The sequence below is a fragment of the Diabrotica undecimpunctata genome, chromosome 1 (assembly GCF_040954645.1).
Source record: "Diabrotica undecimpunctata isolate CICGRU chromosome 1, icDiaUnde3, whole genome shotgun sequence".
Lineage (NCBI taxonomy): Eukaryota > Metazoa > Arthropoda > Insecta > Coleoptera > Chrysomelidae > Diabrotica > Diabrotica undecimpunctata.
The window spans coordinates 80,813,557-80,836,807 of record NC_092803.1 but is presented as its reverse complement, the minus strand read 5'-3'; the positions used below and the strand labels follow the sequence as shown (position 1 = coordinate 80,836,807).

General features: G+C 33.2%; 1 protein-coding gene across 1 annotated transcript in view; it reads right to left on the bottom strand.

Moving 5' to 3' along the window:
* Positions 1-297: 297 nt before the first annotated feature.
* The window catches only part of Rrp4 (exosome complex component Rrp4), a 31,104-nt gene continuing 8,150 nt past the window's right edge, over positions 298-23,251 (bottom strand). Inside the window, exons 3-5 of the mRNA XM_072529393.1 lie at positions 18,893-19,027; positions 1,049-1,228; positions 298-776 (exon numbers count right to left, since the gene is read on the bottom strand). Coding sequence (XP_072385494.1) covers positions 564-776; positions 1,049-1,228; positions 18,893-19,027 — 528 coding nt within the window. The 3' untranslated portion in view covers positions 298-563. The remainder of the gene's footprint in view (positions 777-1,048; positions 1,229-18,892; positions 19,028-23,251) is intronic.

Sequence of the window (23,251 nt, the reverse complement as noted above, 5' to 3'; positions counted from 1 at the left end):
TTCGAATATGTATCATAATTTAATAAATTGAGTTGCTTTTAAATGCACTATGGCAGATATTTAAGATACGACTCTGAACCACTCCTATTTTAAGATACCTGCCAGATGTCATCTGTCAATGTCAGATACCAATTTTTTAATCCATGTTAAACTTTTAAAAATGTAAACATGCACTATAATTGTATAATGTAATGTTTACAAAATAAAGTGCTTATTGAATATGGCAAATTTGCCAAAACGTTTAAGAAATAGTTAAGTAGTTTTATTTACAATAGACCGAAAAACCCAGGAAATTAATAATATTGACATATTTATTTAAATATAATGTGAAATGTATAAAATTAATATTAATATTTAAATAACCAATTGTATAACACAAAATTATCATTACAATTTATTAAATTCATCTTAAATATATTGACACTTAGGAAATCATTTATTTTTCAATAAAAAAAGGAGCAATTATTACGAATTGTACGGAGTGTACAGAGCGAAAAATAAAAAAAAATATATAGTAAACATTTTCAGTCTGCAGGTTGTATTCATAAAACATCAAAGCTTCACTATTCAATTTCCAGCATAGACAGTCTATGTTGTGTCAAAAAAGCCACATCTACCATCGCTTCTGGTATCAGTAGTTCAGGTACAGTATATTTCAAGGATTCTTCGTAAGCATATAAAATGCTGGTATCATACAACATCATTTTGCTTTGTGTTAACGCCAAGATGCAGTTTCTTAACCGTCCTATTATTTCTCTCTCTTGCCTTGGAATTACCTAAATAAAAAAAAAGACACATTTGAAAAGATTGATATATATTTCACAGAATTACGAAAACTTTTAGATATTCTCTAGAGCTACGGTACAATAAAAAATACACTGTAAACTAAAAAAGTGGAGTCATAAACTATAGCAGACATAATAATTCTTATGGCTAATACTTTTGAAAAAGGCTTTGGTTAACTGCACCAAGGCAAGAAAACATGAAGACGAGTGGAAACTTTCTTTAGATATGTCAAACTATATACAAAAGTATGATATAATATTACCTCTTCCAAATTTTGTATGAAGCCTCCGACGCTATCTTCAGAATTGACAATAATTGGAGATATCCAAATGAACCCATTGTTTCCCAATATAATGCTTGCTCCTATGGGTAGAGTGTGGAAATGTGTTTTGCTTCTCTTGATCAAAGATGGAAATACTTTTAGCAAAACACCTTGTCCAAGCTGCAAGAGATTAATCATTATACTGTTGATGTTGATTTACGCTTATTTTCGAAACAACTGAACAGATTCCAATAAAATTTTGTAGGATATTTTTTTTCTCAATGAATAACCCTTATTTTAATTTTAATTGTAAATTCAAGATTTTTAGGATTTTTATTAGACTCTACCTCTAGAGTAGAGTTGAAGGTAAATTTATCATATATATATATATATATATATATATATATATATATATATATATATATATATATATATATATATATATTTAAAGTGCTAGAGGATGCCAAGGGATTAAAATAGGAAATTGACCTAAAGTACCAGTGTGTTACTTTCAAATCACTCTTATCTTCTGTGAGTGAACTGATATACATTTTCCACATTTTTCTAATATTCAACTCAGCAGAAATATATTTTCTGCCCGTGTGTTTGGCACCGTAATGAGGCTCTGAACATTTGAATCTATTTATAAAATTCATTACATGCGTTTTCTTACGAAAATTTTTAGTAGAAACCCTGTTACCTCCCTTGTTTTCTTTACTAAGCAGACCGGTTTCTCTGAAACGCTTCAAAATACCATTTACCCGAAATCGCGAAACATGGAGTACACCTATGAACGTGTTAAGGCATACAGGCATCATGGATTTATCTTTTAAGCCTATAAAATATTTGGTCCTCATAGGTTGTCTTTTGTACCGTCCAGAAGTTGGTCTTCTTCTTTTAACTTCTACTGATGAGGTAAACTTCAGAATAAAATTATCTTGGTAAACCTTATCTTTTTGAGAGTAAAAGTTTTGATGGAAACGTCTAATGAAAGAACCGTTAGCGCATTGAAATTGTCTTCCATCATGGTTACAAGAAGAAAAGTTCGGCATACTTTTCGCAGAGTACCTACACAAGAAAAGTATTATTAGCTTTTTATTCTTCCACAGCTAATGAGCTAACAATATTTTTCTTGGTTCTAGATGAAGTGAAACTGACTTAAAAATAACTTTTATAAGACTAACCTACTAATATTTTAGACCACTAACAACTAACCTTGTTAATTTAGATTTGTTTCGTTTCCACTTCTCGGGACTTATTTTCTTTTTCCTTGTTTGACCAGCCGAGGGCTCTACTAGTTCATCCATTATGCACCAATAATTTAGTTTATTAACTACTAATAAGAGTCGTATTATTTAAATCACAAACACAAAAGCGTCAAAATCAACCTTAACAAGCACATGTAAATGCAACAGGGTGAGGTTAAAAAAACCGTTGACAAAACATCACCAGAGTGACGACAATCACGTGATGGGTCCTACGCACTCTGATTGGTCGAATTGGAGAATGTTAATTTTGCTGCAAATCATGTGTTGAATAATGTGACTTATGTTTCAGAACTTCATTTTCAGTAAGGTTTTTCGATTTAAAATGTGAGTTTTGGTTCAAAATATTATCACGGATCGATTCGCCTTTAAAAGACGAATTCATTGATATACATAACTGAAAATGTGAAAATTTGGAGAATGTGAATTTTGCATCTATACCATTCATATATGTATATGTGTATATATATATATATATATATATATATATATATATATATATATATATATATATATATATACATATATATATATATATATATATATATATATATATATATATATATATATATATATATATATATATATATATATTGTCATACTTTTTCTTTCCCAACCAAAGAAAAATAAATAAAAATATCCATCGGAATAAAATTTTAAGATATCATTATAAACAAAAATGTATATAGTAATTTAAGATAAGATTTAGTGTAGATAAGAATAGAAATTTGTTTGGCAAACGACCTTTTTCCGTTTCAAACAAAATTATCAAAAAAAACCTTTGTTTAGAATTAGAAGACATTTTACCTGTCTTAGTTAATCTTTTCATTGTTTGTATAGTCGAGTATTAAATGACCATATTCTAATCTTTTGAAATATGTATAAATTGTGTATTGACAAAACCAATTTTAAAGTAAGCTATTTAGTTTTTCTCTGAAACCGAAATTAGGCTTTTCCAAAATCATGGTAAACACAATTTGAGCTTTTGATTGGACGGTCGTTTTTAAATGGGAATTTGTGAGAAAGGAAACAGTCGTTTGTCTCAAGATAGGGTGTGGTTCGTGAGTTTGGATACCGGCGTAACGAAAAGAAGTGAATAGTTTGCAGAAGGAGATAACAAGTAGATTAAAAGAGGTCCTTGTATCTACCGTGGGCATTTTATAAAGTATATGTGAAAGTATTCTTACGGCATCAAGTTGACAAAAGGAGGTCCTGGTGTCATAAATAAGTAGCTGAGTTTGGAGAAGTGAATCAGGTGTTTTTTGTGTAGTCTGCAGGAGGTTTGCAGAGACGTTAAGAAGGAGCCGAGGTGCCAAGAGGAGAGATCACATCGTTGAGGAGACTGGACTTTTCTGGGTATGTTCCAACATACAACTCAAGAAGAAAATAAGCTGTAAGTGTTTGTACAATTGAATTTTATATCTGTGAAGGATCGGTTTGACATCATGGTCATTAGCATTCAAATTTAAGAACTGAGGTTTTGTTAGGCTAATCAAAAGTTTAAAGTTTTGTTGTTTCTTGTTTCAAGTAAAGAAAATATTAAGTAAAATTGGTTTTCACGTAATATAAATGTATGTAGCTTTATAATCTTATTATTATAAAAATTTGATTTATTTTCTTGTATGCTGATTGATAAGATAACGACAGAATTTAATAATTGTTTTATTTGTTCATATAAAATAAAGAAACGTAAATCTTTGTAATATAATATATTTGTATTCTTATCCTTTCTCCTTCCCGATAAAAGACAACTAGAAAATCTTTTGAATCCATCGAACACAGGTAATATAAGGATTATTTTACTTTTGATAACAAATAAGTTATAATTCTTTTTTATTGGCTCAATAAACTAAGATTAAAGTCAAAATAAACAATCATAATAAATGGCCCCCAACGTGTAAGGCGTAGAAAGTATTTCTAGTTAAAATTTAAACGGATAGAGAAAGAAAGCAGATTGATTGAAAATTTATTTGCCGATGGTTAAAGTTTATAATATTTGCTTTTATGACATTACATTTCAAATTTCTCTAGGTACAAATTTTTACATGATATAATTTATGATATTTGATTGATTTTTACAACTGACAAAAGTTTTAAAATTTTATTGCATTTATTTGAATTTATTGCATTTGGGATAAGAGGAAAAGTTTTCGTCTTTGCAACATTACTCGAATTTCATATTTGGCGGGGATATTATTGCACAAATTTCAAAGCTTCATATTTGGCGGGGATAAATAATCTAACTAACATGTCGACCACAAGGAGTCAAAGCAAAACGCAAGAAAGGAAAGAGGATAAGATAGAAGAGGAAACAATTATTGATGAAGGATCGGATAATGAAGGAAATGCTACAATAATGGAGAAAAGAAAAGAAACAGGGATGCTGGAAAAATTATTAGCAATGATGCAAATACAGACACAAACAATAGAGAAAAACCAAATTGAAACAAAACAGACAATGGAAGAAAACCAACGAGAAACAAGGCTAGCAATAGAACAAAAATTAGAAGAAAATGATAGAAAAATGGAAAAGCGTTTGGACAAATATGAAAATGAGGTAAAAGTCTGTTTAGAAAAAGTCAGAGAAGAAACAGAGAGGAAACTAGAGATGCAGAGAGAAGAAATAGAAACTAAAATGAAAGATATTAAGACTGTACAGAAAAAGGAATTAGAACAGTTAGAAACAAAATTTGAAATGGCTTTACAAGAAGACATGCGAGAAATAGAAAGAAAAATGGAGGAAATCAAAAAGGAACAAAATTCCGGGGAGAGAAGGGAAATGTTTATCCAGGGAACAAGCGAGGTAAAATTACAGTTTGGCGGGGATGTAAGAAAACTTCACCCCGTACCGTTCATGAATAATCTAAAGAAGAAGATACATTACATGGGAAACTTTCGAGACAGCTAAGGAAATGATCAGAAATCATCTCAAAGATGAGGCGTGTCTATGGTTCGACAGCAAAGCGGAGGAATTTGAAAATTGGCAAGAATTTGAAAATAAATTTCTGAGTTTTTTCTGGGGAAAGACAGAGCAATTACAGATAAACAAGGAATTGCAAAATGGGAAATACCATGAGAGGATGGGTATATCAGAAAAAACATACGCATTGTAAATGTACAATAACGCAAAACATCTGCAATACAATTATTCATCCGAGCAATTAGAAGAGTTGATTGCAAGACACTTTGATGACACAATTGAAGATCAAATCAATCTACAAAACTACAAAGACATCGATAGTTTATGCCAATTCCTACAAATAAGGGCATCACGGATACAGGAAAAAAGAGCAAGAAGGTCACAAGAAAATTACAGACACCGAGAAACTCAGGAATACAGAGAGAGAGGACAAAATTTTAGGAGGGATTACACTAGACGAGAATTTATTCCCAGGAGGGAAAACGAAAATAGGGAAAACAGAAGAGGAAATGATGATTTCAGAAATCGGCTATGGAATGAGGACAGATATCGAGAAAATCACAACAGAAATAACACACGCGCATATCCCGAAAACAGAAATTACAATAGACGAAATGAACAGGAATATCGTGGAAACCGGAACGGATATGACAGACCAAAAGAAAACAGAAGAGAGGTAAATCATACACAAATAGAGGAAAATGAAAATGAAAGACACAGCGATGAAAGAAGAAATACGGAAGAACAACAGACGGTTTTTCACGAAAGCACCCACTAAAACCAAAAAACCAGGCAGGAATTTTTTGTCACCCGAAGGAATTCATTAAATTAGCAGGAAATAATGAGGAAAGAAGAGGAGTTAATTTAAAATTTGTAGATGGTTTCATAAAAAATAGACCAATCAAAATTTTGATAGACACCGGTTCAGAAATAACATTGGTAAACAGAAAATTAATAGAAGAAGTGAGTTTGACAAATTTAATTTACAAAATACCAAGGGTAAATTTGGTGGGTGCAAATAAACGGACATTGGCAACGATAAATGAAGGAATACGAGTGAGGGTACGATTGGATGAAAAAATGTATGCACTACAATGTGTAATAATGCCAAACATGTCGCATGACATGATTGTAGGAGTGGACGAACTGGCAGAAAAACATGTAGTCATAGATTTCAAAAATAATACGATGAAACTAACAGAAGAAAAAGAAGGAGGGAAATGAACATGGGAAAAAGAAAATTGATAATTCGGAAAAAGAACAAACAGTGGAAATGAATTTGGCAACGAAGCAAGGACAAAGAGGAAAAGGAAGAAAACTTAAGAAAAGGATAAAGGAAGTCAATACCGGAGATTCCTCAAAAGAAGGAATGAGCCCCGAAGAAGAAGAAGAAATAGTGTCAACAAAGGAAAAATGAAAAGGATATGATTGAAACAGTGGTATTTAAGGAGAAGATTGATGAAAAAGAGGAGGAAAAATGTGCGATAAATAAGTGTCAAGAATCTGAGGAAAAAGAAAGAAAATTGATATGTGGAGAAGAAAAAGAAAATGAGGTGCGTCTGATGTTAAAAGAACACGAAACTTTAATAAATGAGGAAAACAGAGTGGCAAAAAAGTACGAACATTCTTTTGAGGTAAAAAACTTGGGAAACTTTCGATCGAAGACTTACCCGATCCCATATAAATATCGACAACAGGTGAAAGAAGAAATTAATAAAATGTTTGAAGATCAAATAATTGAACGATGTGATTCACCGTATATTAATCCAATTGTAATAGTAAAAAAAAGTAGTGGAGAATTAAGACTATGTTTAGATGCCAGAAATATCAACCAGCACACGGTATCACAATATGAATCACCTCTAAACATCGAGGCCATATTTGGAAGAATTACAGGATCACACATATTCTCTAAAATTGATTTAAAGCATAGTTTTTGGTTGATACCTTTAGCTGAAAAATGTAGAAACTATACCGCGTTCTCAATTGATGGTATTGTATACAGGTTCAAGGTAGTGCCTTTTGGTTTACAAAGCGCTTGTGCAGCATTGGTACGGGCTCTACATTCTATTTTAAATCGATACGAAGATTTCATAGTCCATTACATCGATGATTTGTTGATTTTTTCACGAGATATACAGAGCCATATGAAACATATAAAGATAATTCTGGAAGAATTGGACAGAGCGGGATTAAAATTAAACATCGAAAAATGTCAATTTCTCCAAAAGGAAGTAATTTATCTAGGTTTTCAATTGGACACTACAACAGTTAGCTTAGCCGAAGACCGAGTCAAGCTCATTGATGAATATCCAAGACCAACGAATTTGAAAACATTGAGAGGTTTTCTTGGCACGATCAATTATTTTAAAAAACTAATTCCCGATTTAAGCCAAAAGGAAATTCCTCTAATAAAATTGCTGAAGAAAGGGATAAAATGGAATTGGAAAGAAGAACAGGAGAAGGCTTTTCAAATATTAAAACAAGAATTTGCAAAAGGAACAAAAATATACCACCCCAATTATAATCTACCATTCATACTCCGAACTGATGCGTCAATACAAAAGTTTGCAGGAGTTTTGTCACAGATACAAAACGACCAAGAAGTGCCAATATGTTTTATATCTCGGGTGACCAAAACTCACGAAAGAAAATATAGTGTGACAGAATTGGAATTTGCCAGTGTACTATTTTGTGTAAACAAATTAAGATATTACTTATTGGGAGCTAAATTCACAATCGAGACGGATCATGCCGCTTTGGTTCACATCATGAAGAACCGATTGGTGAATAATCGGATACATAGAGGCATTCTATTACTACAGGAGTACGATTTTGAATTCCGGTATATCAAAGGAAAAGACAATATCATAGCCGACGCGCTAACACGGGATGAAGACACAGGAAAAAAGGAAGCAATTACGTTACATGTGGGACTAAATATTTTGACACAAGAAGAAGGTGTATTCTCATTAAATGAAATAAGAAGAGACCAAGGAGAATTGGAGGAAAGAGAAAAAAGAAGAGCGGAAATAGAAAACGACATATATTTCAAGAGAATAGACGGAAGGGAACTATATTTGGTGACACAAACATTGGCAGAGAAGATTGTAAAAAATTTACACGAAGACAATGGACATATCGGTAGCAGAAAAGTCTGGCTGGTTTTTCGAGAAAATTATATTTGCCGACAAGATTACCGCATCGCAAAAGAAATTACACAAAAGTGCCAGATCTGTCAAAAATATAAAATTAGAAATTTCAAAAATGAAAACGTTACAAAAAATATTATATCCCGGAAAAAATTAGATATTGTAGCAATAGATATGTTAAGCGATCTAATTATGACGACGAAGAGGAATAAACAGGTTTTAGTCATGGTAGATGTGTTTTCCAAAAAGTCAAAATAAACAATCATAATAATATATATATAAATATATATATATGTATATATATATATATATATATATATATATATATATATATATGTATTTATATATATATATATATATATATATATATATATATATGTATTTATATATATATATATATATATATATATATATATATATATATATATATATATATATATATATATATATATATATATATATATATATTCCGAAAGGTTTCCGCGGTTAGTACAATTAAATCTAAAGCTAAGATTAATACTATTACAGGAATTAATATTAAACTCAACAGTCTTTCGGGTTGAACCGCGTCGGTTATCAATGCGCGAGTTTTCGACATACACTTCGATGTCTTCTTCAGGGCTTCCGAGGTCTCAGTCCCTCGAGCCTCCAGACACTACTACACTGATCACTAATCATGCGTTACTGGTGCTGGGAATAGAGGAAGAGTCATTTATACCGTCGATGGTGACATGGAGGCCAGCGTGGGGATTGGCGCAAACATAGGATTTAGATTGACGGGTGGAGCGGACGGTATTTTTCTTATGAGAGGTCCTTATTTTCCTCCAAATCTCAAAGGTAACCTTATGCCGTCATCTCTTTTATTGAGACAATTTGACCTTTTTTCCAATTTCTATGGCTTCTCGGATAATTCTTGGTTTATATAAGCGGATGGGGCTAAGGTTCTGGAGTTTTTAAAATCAATTTTGTGACCTGTATGAAGATGGTGTATAAACACCAAAACAGTACAAATTACTGCATATGCAGACGATGTTGCCATTATTAGTAGAAGCAAGACACGACTAATGGAAACGTTCAAGGAAATTGATCCTGAAGCACAAAAAAGAGGGCTTAAAATAAACGAAACAAAAACTGAGTACATGACCATCAAAAGAACACCTGAGAACGAAAATAATATAGCAATAGACAACTACACTATTGAATGTGTGGATGCTTTCACATATCTTTGCACAGAAATCAATCAGAAGAATTCTGTAAGTAGCGAATTTAATGCACGTATTATGAACCCAGGTTGTGAAACCTGGGTAATGACGAAAAAAGAGGAAACCCAACTCAGGACATTCGAGAGAAAGATACTGAGAAAAGGATATGGCCCGGTGCAAGAGGAAGAAGGCACATGGAGAATCAGGAGAAACGACGAGGTTAATGAACTGAATGAAGGGTATGACATTGTAAGATTTGTGAACAGTCAAAGACTGTCAGGGCTGGGACTGGGAAGAAGATGAAGATGGTGTTGACCTAGAGCTGAAATTGAGTCGAAATTGCGAACAGAAATCGAATGTACATAAATCCTATTTAGGATTCTACGATTTGTTTGGCCTATATAAGATCCAGGGCAGTCTTCACAAGGAATTTCATAAACTCCGTGTTGTTCATTTGGAATGTCGTCTTTGATTGATCGGACAAGAGATAAAAGTTTTTGTTGAGGGGTAAATATTGTCTTTATTCCTCTTGATTTTAGAATTTTGTCGATTTTGTCCGTGACACCTTTGATGTAAGGAAGAAAAGCTTTCGTATGATGAGGGTATTATTGGTGAGAATCAGATCGCAAAATGAAGTAGCCCTAGCGTTGACTTCATTTGGAATAGCTGCAACTTTATTAGAAGGCGAACCAGCTGAACATTCTGAACAGTGCAATGGCGAATATTTTACAAGTACAGTAGACTCCCTCTAGTTCGGCCGCCTCGGGACCGAACCCGCGGCCGGACTACAAAATGGCCGGACTATCCGGATTTACTTTCAAAATTTAAAATAACACCATTAAATTCATTAACTATGCTTAAAAATCAACAAAATTCTTTTTTTTTAAGTGTTGACAACATTATGTACTTACCAAAGAGAAGATTTTGACGTGGCTTTGTTGAGTTATCATATTGTGCCACTAGAGAATGAGTTATTACACGTATTAAAAAGTAAATACCGATACGGTTCGAAGGATATAATTAAATAGAAAACACATTACGAACTGTAAAAACAAACTAGAAATGTATTTAAGGATATTACTGTACACGTATGACTTTTCACATAACCTAAAAAATTAAAAGAAGTCTGTAATTTTCTTTTGCTTTTTCTGATTAAGAGTATTTTTAAAAGCATAGTCACGCCACTTTCTCAGAAACATCACGTCGACAACTGTTGCAGTGGATTGTTGCTCTACGTACATCGTCGCACGTTCAAGTGCGGCCCTTCCCTCTTCATGGCTTAAATTTCCCTCACTACTTCCTTCTTCCCCATCCTCTTCCTCATCCTTGTCATTAGCTTCTTGATTTATTACAGCTTGAACAATTTCATCGTCATTTAATAGTTCATTGCCAAGCTCATCATCGTTGCTTACAATCCATTCTGTAACATCACTCTCTGTAAGTTCAATATCTGGCAGTTGTTGAAGAACTGATAAAATTGATAGGTTGTCATCTGGTTCCAACACCTGAATAGTGGTTTCATTCGTTTTTGGATTTTCTTGTTGGGCTTTAACAACGATCTCTTCCACATCTGGCCAAACTTTTCTCCAAGACTTTGTAAAGGTGGATGATGGAATTTCATCATATGCTTTAGCCGCCATATAAATAACATCTTTCAAGTTTATTGACTTAAGGGCCTGAATTAAGCTTGTGCCACCCTCCTCACTATCTAATTTGCCTAGGATTTCAGAGAGTAGTTTTCTGCGGTATTTTCTTTTGAAACACTCGATCACCCCTTGGTCCATTGGTTGGGATATGCTTGTCACGTTAGGTGGCATATACAATAGCTTAATGCCACTGTCACCTTCACATTCTAGGTCCTCTTCAGGATGTGTAGGTGCATTGTCAAGCACAAGAAGCGCCTTAATCGGCAACTTCAAAGATGTCAAATGTTGTTTTACTTTAGGCACAAACTAGGCAACGAACCATTCTTTGAACAAGTAAGTCTCCATCCAGGCGGATTTCTGTGCCCTGTAGTACACTGGTAGACAACTCATATTCAAGTTTTTGAAAGCTCTAGGTTTTACCGATTTTCCAATTACAAACAGAGGCAGCTTATGTGACCCTGACGCGTTCGAACACAAAGCAACAGTAATTCTCTCTTTGTTTATTTTAAACCCTGGGGCTGACGTTTCTTGTGCTGTGGCAAATGTTTTCGGAGGCAACAGTTTAAAGTTTAGACCTGTTTCATCAATATTGTAAATTTGTTCTGGACTATATTTTTCACTGGCAATAATACTCTTTAATTTTTCAGTAAAGTCACTTGCTACCTGTTGATCTGCTGACATTTTTTCGCCACATACGCTGATAAAATGTACTCCATGGCGTTTTTTCCACCTTGACAACCAGCCATCACTTGCCGTGAATATATCTTTTCCTCCAAGTTTTGCGTGAAGAATGATTGCCTTTTCCTTTAAAATTGGACCATTTAAAGGAGTGCCTCGCCTGCGCTCCTGCATAAACCAGAGCCACAAAGCATCATCAACGTGTTCAAGTTTAGGTTTTTTTAAGGTACATCGAGTAGACAGCACTTTTTCAGCCTCAATTTGGGTACAAAAAGTCTCAATAGATTTTCGGTTGCGGCGCCAGTCATTTACAGTACTCTTACCGACGTTAAATTCTCTGCAAATACTTTGGACCGATTCTCCTTTGTCTAGACGTTCTAGGATACTGAGTTTTTGTTCCATTGTTACAAACGTATGTTTACGTTTTTCACTCATTTTAGAAAACATTTTTCTCAAAGCAAACACGCACACGCACAACTTACACTTGCAATACCAATGCTCACAAATGTTCACTACGAAAACAGTCGTATACTGCACTAAACAGCAAATACAGACACACACGAATGCATCTGCAGATCAAATGAAACTGTACGCTATGGCAAAACCGTTTGTCACAGGTTAGGTGCGACCGACCAATTACAAGTTCACCCGTAAACTAAACTGACACACTGAAAATAGTTTACTTCGACGGCCGGAAACTGAACATTCAAGATAGATCCTGTCGAAGGTCATTCGCCCGCAGCGCGCGAACGGATATGACTCACCCTCTTAAGACCGGCCGGACCATCCGGCGGCCGATCCAACCGAGGCCGAACTAGAGGGAGTCTAGTTGTGGCGGTACTTAGAGACAATTAACAACTAACATGGAGTGTTTTGCAATAAGATCAAAGTGAAATTGTGTAATCGAAGCAGTTTTTAGACATTGGAAATTCGCTATTGACAGCTCAATCAGATTCATCACATTACCCACATATTTCTTTTACTTTACAGATTTCGAAAAAGGAGCTTGCTTAACGTGTTTTTCTAGATATAGCGCGACAGTTCAACAACCATAATTGCCTGAGTGAAGGAGTATTATCGGCGGTAAACAATGTAGATATCGATAATCTTCATGCGACCATTCAGAATTTTCTTCCCGGAAAGTTGTTTTCGTTCAAATCAGTTGATCCAGTTACAAACCAGGATGACGTAGTCAACTATCGTACAGAAGTTTTGAAGTCAGAATTGCCTAAAAGTGGGATCAGTTGTCATTATACTGAGTAACATTAATCAACCTCGTAACATTAAAGTCTCGTTCCTCATCGGAAAGAGACTGTGTAAAAAAGCTAATGAATAATGTCATTCATAGTCCAGTCGTCAGAGAATTGACCCCTAAAAATCATACGAATAAGCTGAATTTTGCAGAGAATAATAATTTTGGGACCCCAAAAAAGTTTACCACTTTTACCCCCGGGCTTCCCCCTAAAACCTCCCTCGCAGGGGGGTAACAACGTGAAAAAATCGATTTATTAAGAATCTGCATACCGTAGAAAAAAATGTTTCCAATAAAAAATGTAACAGAGAAAATTTTAAACAAAAATGTTTATAAGCATTTTTTGTGTAGAATGAACCGTTCTCTTAGAAACAACGCTTGAAGCGATCGTCGATTTCGCATGTCAGTTACGCGCGCGAAATCAATCTTCAATAAAATTTGTATCAGCTGGAAGGGTAAAAATTCGATATCTTTTGATCCAAATGTCCTATCAACAAAAATCAAGATACGTTTTAAAGGCAAAGAGTGCAGCTTTCGTACGCAGTTTTTGTATTTTGTCGAGAATAAACTCAGTTTTTATAAATGTGTTAAATAAATTAACGAGGCGCGATTTTTGCCATTATCAATAAAATTGATCACTTTCATTGACCAGCTGTAGTAAACTTTTTATTTTTAGAGATCAATCTTTAAAACCTATGACATGAAATTTCAATTTTGAGTTGTGGTAACAAATATGAGGCATTTGAAATATGAATAAAAAACGCAGAATTTAATATTTTACATTACAAACGATCACACGTCACGGAAAATGCATTTAAGAAGACTGTTTTGGATGCAGATTATTGCAGTAGTTTTGTTCTTTTGAAAAACGTACTAGTGTAATTAAAAAAAAGTTTTAAATGTTTAGATCGTTTGTTGTGTGAAAGTTTAAATCCAACGTCGGTTAAGCATATTTCAAATGAGTCACATTTGTTGTTAAAACGCAAAACTAACATTTCATGCTATAGCTTTTAAAGGTTAGGCTCTAGTAATCAAAACTACATAGTGGCCAGTCAATGAAAGGGATATATTGTATTGATCTCGTGAGAATCATAAAAAATGGCAAAAATTGCGCCACGTTTATTTATTTAACACCTGTATAAAATCTGAGTTTATTTGAGGCAAAATACAAAAACTGCATACGAAAGCTGATCCCTTTACCTTTAAAGCGCATATTGATTTTTCTCGATTAGTCACTTGAATGAAAAGATATTGAATTATTACCGTCGAGCTAATACAAATTTTATTGAACATTGATTTAGCGCACGTAACTGACATGCAAAATCGACGGTCGCTTCAAGCGTTTTTTATAAGAGAACAGTTCATTCTACACAAAAATGCTTATAAACATTTTTGTTTAAAATTATCTCAGCTACATTTTGTATTTGAAACATTTTTTTCTGCGGTGTACAGATTCTGTGTAAATCTATTTTTTTGCGTTTTTACCCCCGTGCGAAGGGGATTTTAGGGGGAAGCCCGTGGGTAAAAGTGGTAAACTATTTTGCATCTTTTTTGGGGTCCCAAAATTAATATTCTCGGCAAAATTCAGCTTGTTCATACGATTTTTAGGGATTCGGTGGCATTTTCGTCTCTGACGACTGGAGTATCAGGTAATGAATATAAAGGCAAAATATAAAGGAGAGCATGTCTTGATCCCGGGTATACCGATAATTTCAACGGACTTACAATTTAATTTTAAGGGTCTACAATTTCTCGTGCGTTTGGATTTTGCAATGACGATAAACAAATCGCAAAGAAAATCGTTTAAAGTTTAAGGAATCAACTTGGAGTTTCTATGTTTCAAGTATGCAGGGGCGGCTGGTCCTATGAGGCAGGTGAGGCAGTGCCTCACCAGTATCAATCGACTATTTACGTTCTTTAACTACAATTTAACTTTTTGGAATTTTCTAAATAACTTTATTTTCATTATGATAAAAAATTAAAATATGTACACCCCTGATGTCTTATCTTTGTATATTTCTTCATAATCTACGGGCCGGACAAGGGACAAGCTTAAACCACAAAATATTAAATAAACAACGGCTCCATTTTCCGCGCCAGCTTCTAATATATCATCTGTGCATCTCATTCTCTCTTTAAAAATTATAGCCGCCGAGGCAAGCCTCACGGCATTGCTCTGTCTGACATATTAGACATCACATTATCTAGCGAAATTCAACATGATTTATTTATTTTCTGCCCACGATTTCACCGAACAAGAGAGGCATGCCGCTCTGGTTTGGTGTAGTTCTTTTAATTAGCAGCGTTGCCGTTTGGGTACAAAGGTACCCAATTCGCTACATTTTTTCCCTCGGGGTATAAAAGTACATTTTAAATAAAACATAGATTTTTATTTGAAAATTGTAACAACATTGTTATGTTGTAGTAGAGTATTTTCCTTTAGTAGATGGTACTATACATATTGTTCTATTGTTTTCCGATTTAACAAAAAATATTTTTTTCCATTCTACAAAATAGAAATACAGACATTGTTAAGGCCAGAAATTTACTTCAAAATACCCTAAGTAAAATACGTGAATTTAGGAGTAACAGTACTTATTTTGATACAATTTATGAAAAACTGGATACCGCTGCGTTACACTCGAAACGTCGTCGTAAGGGAGTTGAAATGACTGATAAAACTCAACAATTAAGGCAAATTTTTTTTGAAATTCTTGACATTATAGCAACCCAAATAGAGGTTAGGTTTTGCGACGTTGAAAAATTACATTTCTTTGATCTGTTGAATATATCAAAATTTCCCATTTTTGCTAAAGAATTTCCTCATGATCTATTAAAAAACTTGACAACGCAGTATAATATTTTTGATATAAATCAAGTAAAAAGTGAGTTATCCGCTATGTACGGGAATGATATAATAGAAAATTGCGCAAGCCCTTATGAAATGTTAACTTTTTTTCACGATTATGATTTAAAACTTTGTATGCCAGAAGTTTTTAAATTATTATGCATTTGTGTTGTTTTGCCAGTGACAAGTGCTTCTGCAGAAAGAAGTTTCTCCGCGCTAAAAAGGATTAAAAATTACATCAGAAATACAACTGGACAGACACGATTGAGTAATATGGCAAAAATCTCAATTGAAAAATCATTTATAAAATCACAGGATGAGAACGTTTTTATAGACGATGTAATAGATCATTTTGCAGAACAGAAGTCTCGCAGAATTCATTTAATTTATAAAAAACTTTAAATTTTAGAACTCAGTTTTCCTTTTAGAATTTATATTTTTTGAAGTTTTTCTAAAATAATTTTAATTTTTAAAAATCGTGAAATAAAAAACCAAAAAACAAAATTTAACCCTTTGTTTAAGTTTATTTAACGTAAACGGCCTCACGTTATGATGTCACAAAATCGACCTTCCGACTAACATCTTACGACGAGAACGATCAATGGAGATATGCTAGACCGAAGCTTCAACTGAAGGGATATGTGAGAGCGTGAAGAAGATGGCACTAGATTAGCAGTCGCCATTTATAACACTTACTAACAAATCTCCCAGATAAAAAATACCTACTAACCCCCAAAAAAATATAAAAATCCCAAAAAAATTAATAAAAAATATAAAGATTCAAAAAAAATATAAAATAATAAAAAATTCAGAAAAAAATTATAAAAATAAAAAAAGGCCACGGGAGAGGCCACCTAGATCCTTGAGGCTACAACTTGGCCGCTAACCAAGGTGCAGGCTCGAGGATTAGAGCTCCCTCGTTTTTCGTTCGCTTTTATCTCACGATACGAGATTTCATGATAAACCGGAGTAAGTCGCTTAACGACACCTTGGGTATCATTTAAGTTACATTTATGAGCACCCTATTACACATGGTGCTCATAAATACAGCTCAATCGCGGACTTTTTCAAAAAGCAGTCAGCCCTTATGTTGCACCTTCAGTGCACATAAGGGAGGGTGGAGGAGGGCTTAGGAGAGCTTTGAGGTGAGGATGACTTTTGTTGATCCGCGCGCGTATCGTCAGAAGTCCTTCTCACGCCAAGTCATTGTTTGCTGGCGCGAGCAATGCCTCCTTAGCCGGGTATGACTGGAGCAAAGAGAAGCTAACCATAATAATAATAATTTTCCTTAAGTGTAGTGTGCCTCACCATCTTGCACTATCACGAGCCGCCCCTGCAAGTATGGACAATTAGGACGCTTGTTTATCAGAAAGAAATAGCATGATTTAACGTTTTTCATACATAATATTCTCGAGTATCTTTTTTTTGGATTTTTACTGAAGTGACTGGCTGTCGCCACCAACTTTGTTATTTTTAAAAGAACATCATAAAGTTAAAATTATATTTTTAAATTTTGCGTAATATCTGACAGATTGTAAGTTTAAACTTTTAACTGACTGTATACATTATTAAGTTTTTTACCAGTGCTATATGTACTTTTCTCCGACAAAACAGCATTTTGCTATATTTATATCCAATTTGTACACCAGTCAAAAACTAGCTCACTGTTCTTCTGGAAAATGGATGAAGTAATCCACTCGCCATTTACTTTTACACCGGTATAGAAGTAATATTTGATGAATTCTACTTTATTGTTGTGTTGAACGCCTTTTTTACTTAATTTTATAAAAAATGTTTTATATATATCTCTATAACCAAACTTTGCATTTACATAAATATAGAGATAAGCATATGAATGTCAAGTTATTCAGCCATACTTGGTAGTGACCAAGCACTAACATATCTTGGCACCATGTAGGGCAAAAAATTCTTATAACATTTTTCGATTAAGATTAAGCATACATTTATGGGCTGGATAATTAACAATCGTTTGATAGGACCATATGATTACCCAGAGCACTAAATGGAGAGGCCTAATATAATTTCTTGCAAGATGTTTTACCGGTACTTTTTGAAGACGTGCCTTTGCAAACACGGCCTGAAATGTGGTTTCACGACGGAGTCCCAACACATTTTACCACAGCTGTTAAAAAGCTTCTTAATACCACTCATCCTCGTCATTGGATTGGTAGAAATGGACCCATTCTGTGACCACCACGAAGTCACGAATGCAATGTACTGTGGGACTATAACTAGTTTTAAATATAAGTAAGTATTAAGTATACTTAATACTTAATATTTGACGCAAGTGACTAATTGTTAAATTAAAATTAGTTATTTACATCATTGCTCTCTTGTAGCATGGCTTTGTAAGCCAAAAGCGCTCAGCTAGGAATTAAAATCTTTTACTCACTTCAAAAATACTTCCCTTTTCCATCTTTTGATTTATTTTGTTAGCGTCAACAGTGTAAAATTACGGGGATTCGCTCACGAGGCGATACGGATGAAACTAGTTTACCGCTCGTTTTCAACTGTTATTTTAAAACAGTTTCCTTTTTTACGCTCGACCTTAAGTTACAATTAATATTGGTTACGAGCATTGTGTACTTGGTTGCATAGTAAATTTCAGCCTCTTCCAGTTAATGTCACAATTTTACCAACAGCGCAAAAATAATATATAAATTATTCTGTGAGCAGTATCATTATGAATAGTTAATCTTTGATTTTTGTTAACAAAGTGCCATTCATTTAGCCTTTAACAGGACAAATGAATTTTACGAGGTACATTTCATTTTAGGACAAAATTCATGCCTTTTAAGTGTCACAACAATAAAATGAATTGTTCATAACTAGTTCAAAAAAGCTAAAAAATAATACTAACCTTTCCATATTTCAAACTTCTTGTATGTAAAGACAAAGCTCCATCTGAAAATACATTTTGAACTTCTGCACTTATAAGATCACCTTCTTGTAAAAATTGCCTCATCATGTGTTCATCCTCCACTGATCTTCTCCTCTACAAAAATTATCACACATCAATTATCTTCGGTTGATTATCTTTGGTAAAAAAAAATTACTAAAGAAATCCCACGATGCAAGTTTGAAACATAGTATAAATGCAATATTAAAATAAGACACTAATCGAAATATAATATCAGATTCACTTAATATAAATAATGTATTTAACAATTTATTTAAGCAGGCGCCTCAATAAATTATTGATAAGAGTCCAATGTTTAAGCGAACAAGATGTCATAACTTTCGCTGTAGTTATTAAAAAAGTTGTATCATACCCTTACGCAGTATTAGAATTGGAGTAGTTGATATGGAAGGAGATGAATCATATGAATTCAGCAGCCTTAATCATATCTCCTCTTCATTAATAAAGTAGGTACTGAACACCATTTGTAGAAAATTAATTGAATTTTCAACAATTGTTGTTAAATAAATAAACGATAATAATTATTATTCTCACTAATATATTTAACTAAATTAAAGACTATATCAGCACGACATTCCTTCTTCGTGCTGTTTCGTATCTTCTGCGCCTGTTAGTTTTTTACAATTCAACTGTTAAAACCAACTATAGGGTATTCCACGAATATACGACTGTTTTGGATTACTTCGACAACGAATATTTTACTGTGCAAGTAGAAGTATGAAGGTAAATTGGTCTAATCATTATTCCAATAAAAATGATCTACTAGTATGACATCTAAACTAAAATTATTTCAGTTAATAGATGTTCAGATAGACGCAAAATTTATTGTGAAATTTAATCCGAAAATAACAAAAATTTTTACACAAACGCTACTATAAATAAATATAATGACAGACATTTGGGTAATCTTTCCATGAAATGTAAACACCAAAGTGGCGTGCCGGGTTTCTTTGATATTACACTCTTTTATTACTTTATTAGGTACTACAACTATAATAAAAAGAAATATACTATTTTTAATATAAATGAAAAGAAATTGGCAGAACGATGGTTCAGAAACCAGAAAAAGGATTTAATATTTCACTTTGTTGTGGAGTGAGTTTTAAATATTTGTTTGCTTTGAGGGGATGTACTCTTAAAAGTTCTGAAAGTAACGGGTATAATATCCCGGCTATTGATAGTTAAAGTAACAAGTCGTTACAGATATTAAAAAGTAACGAAAATTTATATACAGTTTCATATATAGCCGACTGATTATGGCTGTGAATCTGATCGTTGATGATAGTTTTAGGAGATTAGGAGAATAAGAGAATAAGTAAGTTTTTTTGTTTTTTTTTTTTTAATAAAAACATTCGACTTGAATAATTGAATATTCGACTAAATAAATTACACTATTTGATTACTTAAGTATTGTTACACTTCGTTTAAATAACTTAGTTCAAAAACCAACTTGTTTACAATACAAAACTTAATGATAGTAATTATATACTTCAAAATCTGAACTACTGTTCTATAAACTATTAACTCTATATTTATATCATAACTTCATATTTAAATCTAAGGTTTATATTTGTCATAACAGTATTTTAAAAATGGGGAGAATTTACTTTTGTACAATTCGGCACATTGGACCATTTAAATCGATACCTTAAAGCGAATTTAAAACAGTCGTATATTCGTGGAATGAAGTATACCCTTAACGCACTTCGTTTTTGCCTTCTCAAATAGAAGCACGTAAGTCAAACTTCCTTTCCAGCTTCTCAAATAGAAGCAAGTAATAGTTCTCACGCTTTTCAAATAGAAGCAGATTTTAAGTATAACTTATTTTATTAAATAGTTAACTATATTAAATTCAGTGTTAGTGCATCTAATATGTAAGTACCTGAAATGATTCTTTCATACAGAAGAAAATCGACAGTTTTTGTGTCATTAATCATTTGATTAATGCCGGTCCGACAAATTACAGGGTTGCCGGATATACAACAAACTATAAACTTATTTGTTCTACAAATTGCGTTTGATTAGTGTTAAGAACAATTAAGCGGAACAGTTGTGAATTTTATGAACATTTATGTTTTTATTATCATTAAAAAGGGTGATTTGTTGGCAATTCCGATAATACTATTTATTTGTGTAAATAACACAATGAAAATATTTCTACCTTAATTCTTATCTTAATTATTTTATTTTCAATTTTACTATTCACTACATTATTACTAATCCGCAATTTTGCGACTTATTGGTCGCTGGTTCTTTGAGGTTTATATTTATTTTTTATCTAACAAATGTAGGAAGGTGAGACTATAATTTTTCAAATATTTACTTTTAAATCATCGAACCAGCTACCTCATCCTTTCCCCTACACCATTCTTAAATCTTTAATTTATTTAGTATGAAAAACAGGAAAAATCCAATCCATACATAAAACGAACGAAGAAAAAAAAAATGGAAAATTATAGACATTTAACTGTGCCCTCGGTTTTTTTTAAGATCTTTTAGTATTGCCTATTAAATCTTTTGCTGCAATTTCTTAGTGTTATCGAATTATTATCAGCCCACCAACAGGTCTTACAGCAGTTAAATTTATAAACATGCAATGCACGATATGATCAAGACAAGGGAGTGCCTTGTGGGTATTTGTGATTACAACAAGACATTTGACTCTGTCAACCATCAAATACTTGTTAGAAAATTAGAAGTAATAGGCATTCAAGGGGGTTCTCTAAGCTGGGTGTGATCATTTCTTGAGGACCAACCAGAGTGTGTTAAAGTGAACACTGGGGTTCCAGGGGCTTTAGTTCTATGTTATTTATCCCTTATATTTATCGGGAAAGGGGAAGAAATCAGGAAATTACAAGGGGACATAATTTTTTTAGTATCACATAGAAATCCACTATACGGCACAGAAATTCAAAATACTACTGAAAATTGAAATGCTGTCTCTTTAGAGTTACCTGACTCTTTTCGAACAAGGGATTAAAACAAGGTTATACTAAAAACTGTCAGTAACATAGATTTTTAAACTATTCATTGATTATTTTATACACCATTCCAAAAACCGGGATATATATATTTCATAGAAAAAGTTTCTCATTTTCGAGGTTTTCAGAGGAGCGATATGAAGTTTGTAATCTTTTCAAAGTAATACTTTAAAAATTGTCGGTACACATAGGTCTTACGGCTATTAACATTTTTATATACTAATTTGAAGGCCACAGTATCTAGACTTTTTTTCGGTTAGACCCTTCATTTATTAAAACTAATAAAAATTTTCTTAATCAGATGACAGTATTATTGAGAAAGAATTAGCTCTTGAAAACTCTACAAAAAGAGAAAATTTTTTGTAGCATAGACCAGTCAGACAATCGTTTTCGTAACAATAAGCATGACGATTCATACGAAGAAATAACATCATTAGAGCAACAAGGTAAGATTTGAGGATTTTATTTTAGTTATGGATTGAACAGTGCCGACTTACAACCAACCGACAGATATGTTTTGTTTTTCTTTAAAACGTTGTCTTGCTGTTTTTAGATTTTTCTCCCAATGGATCAGAATACCAGAAAAGTGACAGTAGTCAAAGTGATTCAAGCAGTTCTCAAAAAGAGATGTCATTTAATCATCAGCCGGTTTTGGAAGGAATGCAGGAGCATCTGAAAAATACGGAAAGACCAAGAAAGCGAAAACGTCAACCAGAAAAATGGAAGAGAAATTTGAAAAAATATCAAAGAGCACATGGGCAAGAATATATTGGTTCAAAAGGTGTTAAGAAATCAAGAATAGAAATTGGACCACCTTGTAAATCCCAGCGTCGAATGAAATGCCAAACAAAGATATCTCTTGAGAGTAGACAGGAAATTTTCTCTTCTTCTGGACACTGGGAAATTATGAATGGCAACGAGATTTTATCCATAGCAACTCTGATAAGGTAGCAACAAAAACAAAGACTGCTTCATCTAAGAGAAACTTTACCGCACATGAAAAAGGGTACGTGAAAAAGTATGTAAGACAATGTTTCTAAACATCCTAGGACTTAAAAAGGGTGTTGTTGATGTAGCTTTGACAATAAGGTCATCAGTGAATACCACTTTTGGCGATAAAAGAGGAAGACACATTAAAACACTTCTAGTCCCTGAGCTACGGAAAGCTATAAAAGATCACATTGAGTCTTTCCCTGTTGTACCATCCCATTACGCTCGATCTGATACAGACAGGAAATATCTGTCTTCAGATTTAAATATTCAACTAATGTACCGCTTGTATGTTAAATGCTGCGAAGAAAAATATCGACTAGTAGCT